At 37.2% G+C, this 17998-nt stretch overlaps 1 protein-coding gene across 8 annotated transcripts in view; it reads right to left on the reverse strand.

Moving 5' to 3' along the window:
- Nucleotides 1-216: 216 nt before the first annotated feature.
- Nucleotides 217-17998, reverse strand: part of LOC105059782 (BEACH domain-containing protein B) — a 116465-nt gene continuing 98683 nt past the window's right edge. For 5 of the 8 annotated variants that reach the window (XM_010943215.4, XM_019855596.3, XM_029260367.2 and 2 more), the window contains 12 exons: nt 17457-17678; nt 16898-17374; nt 16485-16820; nt 15918-16370; nt 15782-15828; nt 15596-15689; nt 15216-15422; nt 9336-9461; nt 8880-9251; nt 8485-8716; nt 5946-6704; nt 217-613 (listed from right to left, as the gene is read on the reverse strand). In XM_010943215.4, the coding sequence (XP_010941517.1) occupies nt 6004-6704; nt 8485-8716; nt 8880-9251; nt 9336-9461; nt 15216-15422; nt 15596-15689; nt 15782-15828; nt 15918-16370; nt 16485-16820; nt 16898-17374; nt 17457-17678 (3267 nt within the window). In that variant the 3' untranslated portion in view covers nt 217-613; nt 5946-6003. Of the gene's footprint in view, nt 614-3501; nt 3627-5945; nt 6705-8484; nt 8717-8879; nt 9252-9335; nt 9462-15215; nt 15423-15595; nt 15690-15781; nt 15829-15917; nt 16371-16484; nt 16821-16897; nt 17375-17456; nt 17679-17998 lie in introns of those variants that run through there. The other 3 variants (XM_019855597.3, XM_073244033.1, XM_019855599.3) reach the window with 3 other exon arrangements.

Here is a 17998-nt window from a genome sequence, read left to right on the forward strand (position 1 = left end):
ACATGACCTAAATGATCAGAGGCCAAATTTAAAAAAATAAAAGATGTGACGGGTTCTTACAGTAACAAATATAAAACCTGCATACGGTAAGGAAAATATGATGCCTAAGATTATCCCTCGAAAGATTTATTTCAACCTACCACCGGCTCAAATTCGGATGCTGAATAGCCCTCTTTAGAAGAAACTGTCGCTCAAACATTTACAACGTGCTCAAAAGCCCCACAACTGTGTATACAAATAAATTCAATGCAGAAATAAAACACTGTAGATTCTTGTAATACAACACTTATTCCCATATGCACCACCCCAGGATGCAAGGGTACAATGAGAGAGGATTTGAATTGAACTATAGGTATTTCTATCTATAATTGATGACATGATAATCAAGTCCACGTCATATTTTACAGTGAAAGAATGTAAGACTCAACGCGCACACATAACTGTCACTTCATTTCCATCGGGCAGTCAATTCATTCTCATTAAGATACAGACAAACCTGTACAAGCTCCGCCAACACTATTTAAGGATCGGAATCTTAGAGGTCTGCAGAGCTATTGACACCACAACATCACGATCATGGTTGTTCTTTTCGTTGTAGGAATATATCCTGTATCTTCAAAAAAGTTTTCACTAACTTACAAATCTGATTAAAATGGATAAAAAGCGTTAATGCCAACAATTTAAGAAAATCTCAAACCCGATAGTAAGAGTAATAGTAAAATACCCGTGATATGGAGAATTTTTTTTCAAAAAAAAAAAAGACGATGAGTAAATTGTAAGGAAAAAAAAAAAAGATCATGAGTAAATTATATATAAAAAAAACATAGATAACCTGATTGATAAAACATTGAGGCAGTGACTACCCAATAGATCATCTTCACTTTTGCCGTTCCCTACTGTTTTTTTTTAACCTTTCTTGCGAATGGGACAACAACAGAGTTTTCTTAGGATTTGTAACTTTTCATCCCTGCATTAAGTGATTGCCGGAATTGCTTTTTTTCTTTGATTTTCTTTGCAAATTTGCTAATTTCTCAAGAGGGGAGAGCATTCTCTCCTATTTCTTTAATGGGTATAAAGATATGCAGCTTGAAGTAGTAATCGAGGTCGAAATTGAATAACCGCACGAACTGCCCGGGCTCCCTTCACCAAGTGGTCTTACGGTTAATAAACTTTATGATGTTTTCAAATTAGAGAAGATGAAGCCATAGTGAAATTGATATGCAAAGAGAACCTATTAAGGTATCATCTTAACAATAACATGAGACCTGGAATAAGACAGCCATGAACAGAAGTTAAATTATAATGCTAAAGTGAGGGACCAAGATATAGGTCATTGTATAGAGGGAAGCCATGAACAAAAGAAAAAACGTTTGAAAAGCCAGTCATGACTCTGATCCCTTTGACAAGAAGTAAGAACATATAAGAGCTTCCCACTAATTCATGAAATGGTAGACAGGTGCTACCAACAGTGCACTAAACAAAAGAAAGAAAAGAGGAACTGGAAAGAAACTGCCCGACTGAGAGCCCTGCCAGAAGGACAGCTCTAGTAAATCACCAGCCTCAGACCCTCTAATCTAAATGACTAATGAGGACATTTTAACTCACACTTTCAAGATGGTTGTGTTTTACTGTTTCCCTTAACGCCTCTTACCAGGAAGTGTTGCATAAAATTTCTCATTACATAATAATTGTGAAGGGATAAATTAAATTGTTCATGAAGTGTTCTAAAACTAGTAGAGCAAAGGTGGAACATACTATGAACTCATAAGTGAAAAACTGGTAAGATTGCTGAATTTAACCCCACAACCTTGTCAAACTCCACAATAAAACAATTGACAATACCCGACAGCAGCACAGAGGGTGAGGCATGGTTGGGTTGTGCACCAAATATTATGTAAAATCCTGCGGTCTAGTAGAAGCCTACAGCTTGCAATAAATGAGAAGCTGGACTTAAAAATCTACAGCTCAGCTCCTAGTTTACTATTTCTTGTTTCTTAATGTACAATCATATAATGATTCTCAAATTTTTACCCCACCCAAGATAGGAAAACCTGCCTTTGGCCGTCAATCTTCTGCTGAAAGCATCATGCAAAGATGTTTATTCTTAGCTTGGATTATGGGCCTTTCCCTAGCCTCCGCGGTTCGGTGTTGTCCGATAGGATGTTTAATCGAGAAAAAGGGGAAGTGATGATATTGGAGGAAGACGCAGCCGGCAGAGAGGCCATTAGAGGGCACCGGGTGGCCACCTGGTCATTAGGCAGTGGAAAATGCGTAGGTGAAGCTACAACCGCGGAACAGAGACAGACCGCCCCTGTTCAGTTCATCGCATTTTTTAAAAACGACGATGAATAGTAAAGCCAGCAAACCTATTGCCGGTTTCAGTGTCAGGATTTTTTTAAAAAATCTTAGAAACAGTGAAGCTCCATTGCCGGCTTCACTGTGGTTGGGATTTTTTTAAAAAATCTCGTGAAACAGGAGACATCTAGCATTGCAGGCCGCAATTGCACTGTCTAACAGCCATGGCGGCCAGTCGGAGGCCCTCTGGCAGCCTCTCTGACGGCTTCCCCTCTCTTCTTTTCTTTTCCTCCCCCTCCCTCTCTTGATCGAGAATTGGAAGAGGAAGCAGAGGCCTTGGCGGCCCTCCGAGCACGCTTGTGGCTCGCCTGTGGCCACTGTCGGTGTCTTCTCCGACCACCCTCTCCCTCCTTTTCCCCTTCTCCCTCCCCCTCTCTCTCTTTTCCTCCTTCCCGATTCCTTTCCTTTCTTCTATGTCAGTTCGTGCCAGTTCGATCTGGTACGGACCTATATCGATTTATACTATTAGCCAGCCGGCACGGTCCCAGTCACGATTTCGGTTCCGCGGACCTTGCTATTAACTTTATTTGTACATGTGTTCATATACAGAGAGAGACAGAATTAGACAAATAGAGCACAGCGAGAATACTATAAATAGCATCTGGCCCCAAACATTATCAGGGGAAAAACAACTGGACCCTTTCAAAATCAAAATCTGCACTATTGGTCATCATCTACAATGTCCAAAGGGTGATGAGCGAATGTCTGTTGATTTTCACTTTCCCAATCATATCTAATATTTGTTTCTATGCATCTCACATCATTCATACAAGTTTTGCATAGACCTTGCACTAGTTCCTTGGTAATTATATCATCTGTATCAGCTTAAGCTTTAACAAATGTTTATGCTTAGTTTCTTTTCTATTGTCTGTTTCATCTTAATTATGCTAGTTATGCTCGTTTCTGGCATTTCTGAATTGGAGTGTATGTGTTTCTACAAGCAATCAGCATGTGTGCCGTACAAGATAAAAATTGATGCAAGGTTTCTTATGATGAATTAGAATTATTTTCAAATATGCCTATATCCTACTACAAAATAATTAAAGCTGATCTAAATTGGAAAACTAGATATAGATTTTACTCAGTATATTGGTTCCTTACTTCTGAAAAAGGCACTTTTTTTTTCCGTGATGACGCATGGAGAGTGTTAGAATGTTAAAGTACAATATGCATAGCATGCCATTCCCCAGCATAGCAAGACTAATAGAATGCTTTCACCATCTTGCATTCAAGGCAAGGAGCTACAGTAGTCCATAATAAATTAGGAAAACCTAGTTACAGAAAAAAGATCAAAAAACAGGCCATCAAGATAGTCACAACTACTACTAACAAAACAGGAATAGAATATAACAAGAACATAGCTGAACTTTTCCAGTTCTTCATGTTATGGAACAAAGTTACAGCAGTCCACACTCCACAATGAACTTGTAGGAACCTACAAGTAGGTAAAACTATATCCTGCAAATGTGATTGACATGTCTTTTAGTAAATTCACTTGGAGACAAGGTCAAGACAACTACATATCCAGTAGGCAAATTCTCATTTCTCTATGACTCCTAGTGGAAGTCATGCAACCAAACCCAGATTGAAAAGCAAAATAACATACAGTTTATAAACATTTTCCATCAAGTCATTAGGAATTTATATCATGACAAATCAAAGCCATGAAGACCAAGTTACAGAAAATGGATGGTGAACTATTGGCACGTACAACATCACAGAAATAAAATGGTCAATATTATCATTTTACTAGTGTTCAGCTTTGTACATGATCTCATCATGCCAAATATGTGGCACACATAAATTCACTATATCATACATGCTCAGCCACCTGAAGTTCAAAGTTGTAAAACTATAGAATAGTAGGCCTATCAAAAAGAAAAGAAAATCCAAATTGTAGTTTAGGAGTGGATTTCTCCCACCCAAACAAAATTATAAATTCTAAAACATGACTAAAGAAATTTAGTTGCTATAAAGATAGAATCATAGAATAGAGTATTTAAAAGTAAACCAACCTGAATTGACAAATAAGAATGAACTAAAGTTACTTATTATTGTGATTTTATTTGTCTTACATTAGAACAAAACTTGGTTCGTGCAGGGGTAATCTAACAATTCCTAGGAACCATTTACCTAGGAAAATGATTGCGGGAGAAAAAAACTTTTAGCATATTTGGTCGGTGGAAAAATTATTTCGGGAAGTGGCACCATAAAAGACTACTATATTTGGTTGGAAGTAACCTCATATGGGAATATTGCCAAATTTCCAACAATACCCTCAAATAAACAATTTAAGTAATGACATTTTCTTATTTCAGTCCATTTGTTGGTCATTTATGGCCCACTTACATGAAGGCTATCAAACGGGCAATACCAAATGTTAAACTATATATATACTAGTTAATAAATATTTTTAAATTAATTACACATAATAGAAAATATATATCTTATTATAACTAAATTTTAGTATATATTTGTTATATTAATAAATATATCAATTATAAATTTTGTAAATATATTTACTAATAAAAATTATTAAATTAATTATTAAAAAATCACATGCCAAATTTACGATAAATATTAAATTTCTATTAATTATTTATTATTAATTTAATATTTATTGATAAATATTAATATATTAATTATAATTAATTAATTAATTATAATGAATATATTAATGTATTAATATAATAAAAATTTACTTACTAATTAAATACTTAACAAATATATTAATTATCAGAAATAGTATATAAGTAATATATTTATTAAGATATTATAATTAACATATTTATTGTAAATATAAATATATTAGCCATAATAATTAGTATAAATAATAATATAAATAGATATAATATATTAATTATATATTATATTAATTCAAAGAATATATTTCATCATAAACATATATTAATATTAATACTTATTTAATAAATATTAGGGCAATATATTATTTATACTATACTAATATAATATATTACTATACATAATATTAATATAATATTTGAATATAAGATTAACATCACGTATATTACTGTCACTAATACACTGACTATATGATATAATTGATATAATATTATATCATATAACTGAGGGCATTTCTGTCAAGCAATGACAATACTAGTATTAATCTGGTGTGGAAAAAAAAATATCACCTCTCTGGTGGTATTTATTTTGCCTTCTCTCTTAATAAAATAGGCATAGGACCCATCATTTAGTTTACCATCTCTTTTATTCTCTTTTCATACCATACATGGTAATATGAGATGGAATTTATTTTTCCATGCCATATCACACCCAACTGAACAGACCTCAAGGATCAATTTCAAATGTTCAGATTTAAAATTAGCTGTCTGCCACAAACATGTGAAACATTAACTTACCTCAAATAAACATCTAAAGATTGTTGCTGACAAAAGAACACATCTTATACTAATATAAACTAATGGAAGTAATTCCTTTGCAGGCACGAGAGAGGAAACATTCATCAAATCTTTAGCACAATAGCATTATAAAACATAAGTGACCTATTGATCTAAAAAGAATAAAGTGGAAAATCAGTAATTAAGGACTTATGGAAGAAAAAAGGATACCTTTGATCGCACCTCCGGCAAGCACTGCTGGTGAACACCGTAGCTACAATTTCATTAACTAACCTGTTGTAGATGTTTTTGACTTAACATTCCGTGAAAGGCTACCTTTACGGAGCAGAGGATTTTCTATAGAATATACAAGAAGACTTCCATCTTTGGTCCCAGCTAAGAAACATTCTTCAGGAGTCACCACTAGAGATGTTATTATCTTCCCAACTCCTTCATACTTTCTCATAACATCAAGTGAATGCATGGATCGCAAAATTATTTGTCCATGATCACCAGCGCACACAAGAAAATCTCCACAACTACTAAGTTCAATGCAGCTGAGACGACCATTAGATTCAGAAGAGGCAATATGTTTTCCATTAATAGAATACAAATGCAAACTCAGGTCATTATCAGCATAGATGACTAGTCTTCCATGTTGCGATGCGACTAACTTTGATAATGCACAACCAGCTGGATGCTGGATGGACCGTACATATGTTCCTTCACGCAAGGTGTGGAAAATACAAGTACCATCTTTTGACCCGCTGATAACTATATCAAGTTCTGTACTAACAAATAAGCATGTGATGATGTCATCATGACCACAAAGGATATGGAAGGGGCTTTCAATGACGACATAATCTTTTCGGGGCAACTCAGTTTGAATATTTCGGGATCTCCTCTCTATGGATCTACCCTTACATGTTCGCCATACCATGACTGTCGTATCATAACTTCCAGTAGCAAGGATATTTCCATCAGATGACACTGCAACAACAATAAACTCTAGTTAGGGTAAAAAGAACTGAACGCAACAGCTACATATGTACAAATCATAGACAGATATTCGATGAAGCATTAGTCAGATATTTGACAAAAACTGAGATGGACTGAGAAAAGAATTACATCATCTTGACCTTCAAATGAGTACTCAAGCAAAACTTGAGGACAGCCTAGTCTCACGGGATTTAAAACCTTAGTTGAGACAGATCAGGTCCTTGACGTTGGTCCTCGAAATTGTATAAACTTGGGTTTACACTGATAGATGTGGCATTCAATGCACAGCTGCACCTAAAGTTAAAAAAAAAGGGAATACAAGAGCACCAACCCAAAGACTTCTTGAAAACTTCAAAGATCTAGTATTTGAAATCAGCTCCTCTCTTTTTTTCCGATTGCAAAACCCAGTATCGAAGCATTTTCAAAATTCGACAACTTGTTGCTCACCAACCATAGGAAAGTTGAGCAACATTTAATGGTCACACAAGGCTTTGTTTGCTTCCCAACTCCCAGTGGCCTCATATTATTAAAGCATCTGATTTATGGTTAATTTGTTTCCGAATAACATTGACCACATTATCTTTTTGCAAATAAACAGTCACAGAAAAGTTCTTCAACCTGTTATTTCCTTTTCACCTCCAAACCTGTCTCATGATATGCTTAGATTTGTGAGGAAAGCATTGAATGTTAAAGCCAATGCAACTTCAACTTCATCCTGTTTGATGATCATGGCAACAGACTACAGATAAGTAGGAGAGGTGGCAGCAGGATAAGGAAAAACTTAGTTTTGAAAGCACAAGGTTCATGTAGTTACCCGAGAAAACAAACAAACTATAATTGTGCCCTGGGTGACACATGAAGAACTTCAGAGAACCAAGTGCAGTTCACACTGAAGTACCAACAACAAACAAAGAGCCACCCTGTACTAGATAAATGACCATGACTACAATGCCACAAATAAATTGATTGAAGCAAAAGAATACAAAAAACAGAACAGAATTTGATTGGACAGAATATACAGCGGAAAATCTTGGCACTAGGGTAACATGCCAACTCCACTTCTTTATGGCTGCTTCATGGAGAAGGTTGAGAAGTAAGGAGTTGTTAGAGTTTTATATTTTGTCATCCTATGTGATACTAGCACATTTCAGGAACATGTGTGAACTCAGACCACCACTGTTTGACAAAGACCTTAGTTCTGCATTAATTTTGTGAAACCAAGATTATATTACTGAAACACAGCTTAGATTTATATTTGCAAATTTAGCATGGTCACAGGAAAGGAAATGCAGAATTTTTACAGAAAGAAATCGTATAATGAAACTCAGATCAGTCTTGCAGCTAACCTAATAAGGTCTCTATTTGGAATTTGTTATGAAGTGTCTGTTGCACCCTGCCACTATCACCAAGTTTTCTAGAGCAGCTATCAACTATCTTGCAGCAGGCAGGGTGCAGAATGAACATTTCACTGCCTTGTAACATATGCACTCTTTTATCATGACCATATTAACATTAGGTTTCTATGGAGTTCAAGACATCGACATCTGATGTAGCTTAGTAGTTAATTTTAAATATATTCAAATTTTCGATATGACGAAAGAGGCAGCATATACGCACATTTTTGTTAACTGCTACCACAAACTTGACACATGTTTAACTTAGAGATATGAACTCTTATCAAACTAGAGGACAGATACTGGTGGTTGAAGTATATGCGAAATACAAGCAACAGTTCAGGAGGGTAGTCAATGGGTATCCATAATAGAATTACCTGCAAGACAACTGACAACATCTTTGTGCTGTCGGATGCGTTGCACAATCCTTCCATCATTTAGGGATATTACTTGGAAGCTATTATCCCAATTGCCACATGAGATCAAATAGTTTTCATTAGGATTTTGCATTGTTGCCAGGCACCGTCTTCCAAATTCAATATTTTCAGCCAAGGGAGTACAAATTTTCCGAGGAGGAAGAACATCAGAACCAATTCCAAAAAATGGTTCCTAGACAAAGGAGAAAAAAAATATATATTAAAAAGATATTCAAAAATACTTAATATTCAAATATATTTACTTACAAATGGTATCATTACCATACTAAACAGAATAAGTGATAATACTACATCATAACACAAAAAATGACAACTGAGTGATCAATGAACAAAACCTGGGATCCAGAAAATGTGAAGTTTCCACCGGACTGCAACTGTGTTGTCAACCACAATTTTATTGACAAGACTAACCCTTGGTTCACCATGACAATATTTGAGTCCACCAAACCAATAAAAAGTATAGCAGATGGGGGATTGGTTGCAATAGGAGTAATGGAAGTCAATGTTATTGATGCAGGGGCAAAGTATAAGGGATGAGCAATAGGAATTGGAGGCCCTCTTCTTGGATGTTTTTTACGAAAAATTTGGACCGGTGTCTGGCCAAAATTTGCAATCTGGTCTTCAATTGCAGATTTTTGCAATATATCATCCATGTTCTCCAAGTCAACAGCACCTTCATATGTTAAATAATAAAATATATTTGCTGCCTGCCATCAAATATCACTTCCACAAAATTAGTGAACTTAAACTACAAAAAATTCGCAAGTATTGCAGAAAGTCAATAGTCATACCTCCACAGCAGGCTTTCCACGTTGCTTGTAACCAAACACCAAATCAATCCAGTGATGGAGATTAGAACTCACATATTCACTCTCTAGGGCTTCTCGATTCCTATGTATGAATTCTTCAGGAGAACCCTGACACAATGATTTCAAATCCAGAACGAAAATGAAAATAGAAGAAAAGTAAAGAAAATAAAGCCTAACTAATTATCTCTTGGGTGTGACGCCTAAAGAAAGTCATGATTCCATGTACAATATACTTAATCAAGCATCAACAAGATCTCATTTGCTCACTCCATGCATATATTTATGTTAGCATGAGATGTTTGATCCCTATCCATGTTGGATCCACGTATGGTTCCTATCATAGAATGCTAAACCATACCGGCGGCCAACCGGTGGTTCGGACATTTGATTTAGAACGCCTACAAAAATAGAGCGAGAGAGAAGGAGGGAAAGGCCAGCAGTGGCCTGTCGAGGCCTTTGGGGCTCCGCGATCCTCCACGAGAAGAGATTAGAGAGAGAGAGGGAGAGGGAGAGAAACAAAGGGGAACGCGGCAGGAAGGCTGCCGAACGATCGAAATTGATCCCGTGGATGCTGCAGGTTCAAAATAGGGGCGACTCACCCAGTTCATCACTTTTTTATTTTTTTAATGTGATACACAGTGAAGCCGACAAACCGATTGCAGGCTTCATTGTGCATCACGTTAAACAAAAAAAAAAAAAAGCTATGAACAAGGGTGGGTCGCTCCTGTTTCAAACCCACAATGCCCATGGGATCGATTTCGACTGTCTGACAACCTCCCCACCACCTTTCCCTCCCTCCATCTCTATCTCTCCTCTCTCTAATCTCCTGTCGTGGAGGACCACGGAGCCCTGAAGGCCTCTGTGGCCCTCCAATGGCCATCGTCGGCGTCTCTATTGGCCACTTTTTTCTTTCGTCCCTCTCCCCCCCCTCTCTTCCTCTCCACTTCTCCCATGTTTTCATGTCGGTTCAGACCTGATATAGAGGCATACTGACTCATACCGCCAACCGGCCGACATGAGGTCCGGTTCCGAGTCGGCGAACATTGATTCCTATAACAACTGAGCCTCCATGTCAAGAGAATCCAAAGGCTATGAGTTTCAGATTTTCTTGGAATCTACAAGAACTTGTCATGTAAAAGTCCTTAATTAGGTGACGTTAAGATTGCATGCAGACTTGACCTAAACTCATGTTAAGATCCTAGGAAACTCATACTGTTGCATTTCTTATTGAGTGCTGATGATGTTGCAAATCCAAAATTTATCACTTTGCAGGACAAATATCATATCTGGATTTATTTAGAGATACATGATTTATTAGATACAAGAAGATATATTAACCGAATGCACTCAAGCAATTAAGCAGTATGAAAGAGGTATTTTGTTTATATCATGTACTTCAAGAGTAAATTAAGCAAAAGCTCCACCACCCACCACCAAGTGAATATTTGAGAACTCCATCAAAAGAAGTAGGGTAAATGATATTTACTGATTTTGAAAGGTCATATTACAGAAATCTCTAATAATGCATATGCAAGGACATGAGTTTCCTCTACCAAAAGGGGAAAAAAAGACACAAATGTCCACAAATTTAATGAAATAGTTATAGGGCAAAAATTTGTAAAAGATGAAAGATCATGATTAGGGCATAAATCATGAAAGTGGAACAATTTCTGATCAAAGATTTCCAAAATCCCCATTTTTTCACAAAAATGTCTCGGGCCAAAATATAATGTGACAAACAATTAATCATTTAAGCAATCATGGCCACATTGGCGAGAGAGATGAAATATACTCCACTCGAGATGAACTACTCTCGAGATGAGATATCTACACTTTGATTCCAAAATAAAAAACAGAACATCCAAATCAGAGATTCATACAAATTGATCATAATTTATACCACTAAAACCTATAAAACAAAAATCACGCTTTTGCTTGTTTCTAACCGATGCATCGAGTGGGTGCAAAAATGAATGGTTGAAAGCTATGGTTTGCTGAACCGTTCGGTTCGGTTCGGTTCGGTTCGGAGTGTGCCGAGCTGTACCGAGAGCAAACTGATGCAGTTCGGGCATTCGATTCGGAACGTTGGCAAAAATGGAACAAGGAAGAAGGAAAGAGAGGAAAGGAGATAGAAACGCCGGCGGTGGCCCATTGAGGCTGTCGGAGGGCCGTCGAGGCTCCAGAGTCCTTAAGAGAGATTAGAGAGGGGAGGAGGGACAGAGGGACAGAGGGAAAAGTGGCGGGGAGACCACTAGAGGACCGTTGGACTGCGAAAATCTGCCCCAAGGATGCACAAGTTCGAATCGCCCCTATTCATCGCATTTTTTTTAAAAGCATGATTCACAATGGAGCCGGCAAATCCATTGCCGTCTTCACTATGAATCATGTTTAAAAAAAAAAAAAAAAGAGATGAAGGGACACACCCCTATTTCAAAACTGCAGTGTCCGCAGGGAGGATTCTCGCCGTCCAATGGCCACCTTGTGACCTCCCTCCTCGCCTTCCTCTCCCTCCATTTCTCTCCCCCCTCTCTAATCTCTCTCGTGGAAGACCGCGGAGCCTCAGAGGCCTCCGGGGCCCTTCGGTAGCCCCTATCGGCGTCTCTGCCAGCCTCCCTCTCTCTCCCTCCCCCCTCTCTTTTCCTTCCCTATTCTCCCACATATCTGTGTTGGTTTGGGCCCCATACCATCTGACACACGAGCGTACCAACTCATACCATCAGCCAGCCGGCACAGGGTCCGATTCTGAGTTAGCGAACATGAGTTAAAACAATATGAGAATATGTTTTGCTAGGTGGATTTTGCATTTAGATACTGCATCATGCATCTTAGAACACTAGCATAATGGAAACCCTCCATTTTTGTGTCCACATGATATTGTTCAAGCATTTTTAGTTGCATAAACAGTGATCAATGATGTAGATCTTCAAATAGAATTACCCATAATGGAATCAAGAGTAGATACCTCTCCTCTTGAGAGAAGCATAACCCATTTCACACATAGAAATTGCTAAATATATTAGTGCTTATTACATGCTCATATGTATATTTAAGCTAGGTGTATGATATGAAATATTGATCTGTAAAAGGAATCATAAGGAAAATGAATCCCTTGTATGGGAATTTTAGTAACAAAAATTCAAATTTAATGGTTGATAAGACCCTAAGCATAAATTAGAAAGGTATAGGGATCAAGGTTTTAAGTCCCAATGGGATAGGGGCCATCCTATTCTGTTCCTATAAGACAACGAGACTAGGATGGTCGGGACTCCGAAATCCATCCATGCAAGGAGAGAGGAAAGAGGAAAGAATAAAAAGAAAAAAATATGATGAAGAAAGAATGGAAGGAAAGAACAAGAAAAAGGAAAGAAAGAAAAGAAGGGAGAAAAAGAAAGAAAGGAAAGAAGAAAGAGGGGAACAGAAAGAAGTAAAAAGAAATAAAGGGATAGGAAAAAGAAATAAAAGGGAAAGGAAAGGATGGTAGAAGAAAAAGAAAGGAGGGAAAGAAAGAAGAAAAAGAAAGAAAGAAAGAAGGGAGAGGCAAGAAAAAAGGAAAAGAGATAGAAGATATTTATCAGGATGTATGATAAGGACCTCCGCCAAAATAAGGCGAGACAGTGGGGCATCTCATTCCATGGGAAATCAGGACACCTCCATCCATAGGATTTAAAATCTGGAGATGGATTAACTGCTAGTATAGTAATGCCACTTCTTGTTTAATGCCACCGCATGCTTAGGACCCACCTCATGCTTGTCTATTGGCTGCCACCTCATGATTTTTCTACTGAGTTGCTACCTCATGTTTACAATTAGACTGCCACCTCCTGCTTGTAGCACCTCGTGCTGGAACTATCACCTCATGCTAATTCCCTTTAAGCTGCCATCTCAAATTTGTTACACATTATGATAAAGCAGCCATCTCATGCTAGAAATTCAGCCACCTAGTTGAACCTGAACTTGACACCTACCTACTAAACTAGGATGGCTGGACACCTCATGCTAAGGAGGCATCTATAAATAGGATGGTGCTACTCTCTTCTAGTATTTTGCAGCTCTAGAAGTCCCGACAACCAATAGCAAGCAGTTAGTGAAGAAATGATTAGTAACATTTGTAATTATTATACTTTAGCTATATTGGCTAATTAGGTCTTACATGACATCAATAAGATATGTTATATAGACCTATATGTTATTATAAAAAGTGTTCTTAACAATGATGCTTCTTAATAATGAAATTCTCATATTCTATAAGTTGCAATAAACTTTTGGTAAGTCAGTCAACCCCTAACCAGTGGGTATAATAGTTGGTTATCAATGAACCCTACAATAGCTGGTCCAGTGGTCGGTCTTAGTGAAACACTTAGCTAATGGGCCTATTGATCAGTGAAACGCTGATCGGCATGTATAGAAGTTGGTTTATTGAACTTCTAACCAGCAGGTATAATGGTTGGTTACTGACCAGTTGATACTGAAATGATCAAAATGAGTGCTCCAAAGTTTGTGTATTCAGGTGTTTTAACCGTATGCCAGTGTATTCAAGTGTATTTCAATATTCCCTAAATGAATGTTTTCGATAATTTTACTTAAAAACACATGCATCTTGATAGTTTCAAAAGCATTCTACTTTTTACTTTTTTTTTAAAAAAAAGTAGCATTGGTAAATTTACTTAACTGATATCTTTTATAAGATATTCTGTATTGGTAGATTACTTTACCGCTTCCATTGTTGTATTTTTTCAAATACTGTATCATTTGCTATGTTTGGCTGCCTACCAAGCCATGCAGCTCAATCCCCTAGTTGTTAAATTTCAGATTGAAAGACGGATTGACATTAGGCTACTGGCAAAATGAAAGTATTGTTAACATATTTAGTGAAGCTTCCACTACAAAGACTTTGATCCTTCTCTATACTTTAAGGCTCGTAATCATAGAAGTGATTGTATTAGTAAACCTAGGAGGGATTTCTGAGATGCCCCAATACTGAAGGACATGAAATGGGTCATAATATGAACTAGTTTGTGTACTACGAGACAATGAAATGAAGTAGATCATGGTTTGGCTTCAAGGTTTAAGTATTATAAAAAAAAATTGCATGAAAGTTAGCTTGCTCTGTTTGAATGAATGACCATTTATTGTATAACTACTTGCCTCAAGGCTTCAATTAACAATTTTGTGCATCCAGAGCAATAAATTGAGAATTCAGCTTATTCACTCATTGGGACTGTACTCACCCTCGGGACTTGGCAAACCGGTCTCTAGGTCAAGACACACACATACAGACAAAGAGAGAGAGAGAGAGAGAGAGAGAGAGAGAGAGAGAGAGCATAATGAACATAATACTATACATATTTATGTGCATAGACACATATTAATGCAAGGTTCATCAAACCGGTACCAAGATCTATACCAGTAGGCGGCCGGCGACATACGATATAGGTCCATACCGTGCTATTTCAGGATGAACTGCATTTTTTTTTTCTGAATTTTTTGAATTGAAGTTGGCAAATGGTTTGCTGATTTCACTTAGGTTGACAAACAATTTGTCAACTTTAGTTCGAAACAGACAAAAAATAAAATTGGATCCCTTATTTCAAAATAAAATAGGGGTTCCCTATTTTGATTAGGGCTACCAGGCCCTCTCTCCCTCTTTCCAAGCCTTCTCCCCCTCTCCCTCTCTCTCCCTCTCCCTGCTCTTTCTCTTTCCCTCGCTCCTCCACCCTCCCTCCATTTTGAACCAAGGTAATGAACCATGCTGGTAACCAGCCGGTCCGAATTGGTACAACCCAAACTGGTCGATTTGGCACAGCTCAACAAGCGATGATTAATTGCGTGCATAGCTTTTATCCATACTAAGAATTCAAATACCTTTGCCCATGGTGGGAGAGCAACATCACCTAAGGGTTCACCATCTTGCTTAACGCCAAGGTGATAAGAATTTGAATTGATAAGAAAATCAGGCATATAAAAGAATTCAGGTATGAGTTCCTTCACATCACTTGTATTGGACAAGCAGTTACGATAAGTGGCCTCAATGCTTTGGAAAAGACGGTCCGCATGATCAAATTTACCACCCTGTCCAGGAAATACAGAAGATGTATAACTAACATTTACACACATAAGGACTACTGTATATGAAGAAATAAAACATAATCCACACTAGAAGTATTGAAAAAGAAAAAGATCTTCAACATAGAAGTTCACCTAATAAAAAATAAGAAGGAAAAATAGGATAAAAGTCTCAATACCTGCAAGCTACGGTGGAGAGTGGTAAAAGGTTCTAGCCTAAGCAGGTAATAAAGCACAATACCCATGCTGGAATAATGAGATCCATAGTAAAAGCTGTGAGAGCAGAAATGCAACAATGCCATTAGAATATATAGTTGAACCGACATAAGAGATAATAGTATACATTCAAAGGCAACATTAATTACCTAGGAATATCAGGATCACAAAAGTTACGATATCTATCTTCAAAAACCTACACAAAACACAAGAATAAGAATAGTTTAACTAGATGGTCCTCTTCAGGACAAACATGAGCAAATATAGACCACCCACGGACGTTACCTGAAATCGTTTCAAATCTAGTGCACCAACTGGTTTTGAAAGGTCCCTAAAAGTAGTTGACTTGTTAAAATCAAGTATTTCTGATGAATAATCAGCCAACACCCAGGGAAAAACAGGATATTGAGTCAAATCGTTATAAGATCTGCCAGCAAGAGTATTGAGAATCATTACATATTCAAAGTTGCTAATTTCCCTTCTTCTCCAACTTTCCCTAACATTTTCAGCCATCTCAACTGCTACACGTCTATCAATGAAAGAAATAATTCCATTTCTATCTCTGGAGCTTCCTTTCGGGAATAAGGATTCATTCCTGAAAGAGACTACCAATGTTCCAACTTGTTTCGCAACCTTTTGGGAAGCAAAGTTCAAAAAAATAGGAGCAGTTGAATCATTAAAAAAGACCTCGATTGCAGTATATTGTAACAAGTATCGAGTCAAATGAACTGCTTTTATCTGTCAATAGCAAAAAAGAGATTAATAAATGAAAGACTACATAACAAAGTGAATCAAGCTGAACAGCTAGTATGAAATGAAAAATCACAATAGAAGAATTCCGAGTTACATGACCTTGGAAACATTCCATCTTCGGTGGCGTTTGATTTTATTGGGCTGATTATATTTTGAAGCATCTGAGTCCATGATATCAACTGCATTCCCTTTTCCATGATCTGCATCAAGACTTATTGACCCTTTTTGCAGCTTCTCCTTTTGGTTTCCTCCCATTTGGTCATATTTGCTTGAATCTGAGTTTCGGAGATCTTGAAACTTATTGAAAACAGATGATCCACCTGTACCTTCAACTAAAAACTCACCAAAAAAATGCAGTACACTTTGCATGATTGCTAAATGCCCTGCCATTTTTCTCTTTGGTGTTACAAGCACACAAGGAACTTGCAGATGAACCTAGAAAACAAGAAAAACAAATGAGGAACCACATTACATATATCTAAAGTGTTTGATTTTACATTAAACTGGTATACCTCGGTCGAATCATTATCTGTGGTACCAGGGGAAAATTCCCTTTTATCCTGAATATTATCCACTTGGTCAGTGCAATCTTTCAGATAATCTGAACGCTGATTATCTAAAGAATTATTTAGGCTGGAGTCAATTGGTGTAGTTAAGTCACTGGCATGCTCGCTTGGCTCTGAATTCCTTTCTTCAGCAATTCCTCGCACCCCCTTTAAAAGAAAGTGCTTCATTTTCTCAGGAATATTAGCCCCACTGCCGGTAGGGCATTCGCTTACAGGTTGGCTGGTCTCAGTGGATAACTTAGTTGTTGAAGAATGACAAAGTTGTTCATCAAATTTATAATTACGCTTGAGTTTGAGTCTGCGTCGCCAGGTATCCTCTGTCTTATCAAGTTTCCAGTGTGTCACAATATTATTTGGAAAAGGATTGGCAGACCATGGACCTCTTTCATCAATCAAAGCACGGAACATATGTATCCATTTATCCTGGCAAAACCAAAAACAATTGTCATGCTCATATAGATCATTTAACTATAATAGCAATGAAACAAAATGAACCAAGGGTTACAGCAATAATTTGCTGGTCTTCATCATAAGCAAGCCGAAAAACAGCTTTTCTGGTATCATCTGAAGAAAGGATTGCATTCATGTTAGACTGAATTTCATCCTCCAAGGTCTTCCATTGGTTCATCTCTGTAAGAGAATGCTCATCAAGTTTAACATGAAACTCCTGCAACTGCTTTATATGGTCATCCTTAATAGACTTCAGGTATTTTGCCTCATCAACTGCCTGAGAATGAAATAAAACATTTCAAAGCTTGTTGCACAGAAAATGCTATCAGATGAGAGATCATTGTAGTGCCACTGCATTTATATGCTTTTTGAATAACATTTTGTTCTTTTACAGAGTAAATGAAACCCAATCATTTAGCATTGTTTCATGCAGGAAAATAACCAACATTCTGAGAAAGCATGGTTTGCTTTATCATAGCATATTCACATATGGAATAAAGTGTCACGTGCTGGTTGGCAATGGATAAGTGCATACTTTGCAGCACCATACCAGCATGTGGAAGGAATGAGGTCTGGTCTTTCAATCGAAAGACCATC

The sequence above is a fragment of the Elaeis guineensis genome, chromosome 10, assembly GCF_000442705.2.
Source record: "Elaeis guineensis isolate ETL-2024a chromosome 10, EG11, whole genome shotgun sequence".
In the NCBI taxonomy this organism is placed as follows: Eukaryota; Viridiplantae; Streptophyta; class Magnoliopsida; order Arecales; family Arecaceae; genus Elaeis; species Elaeis guineensis.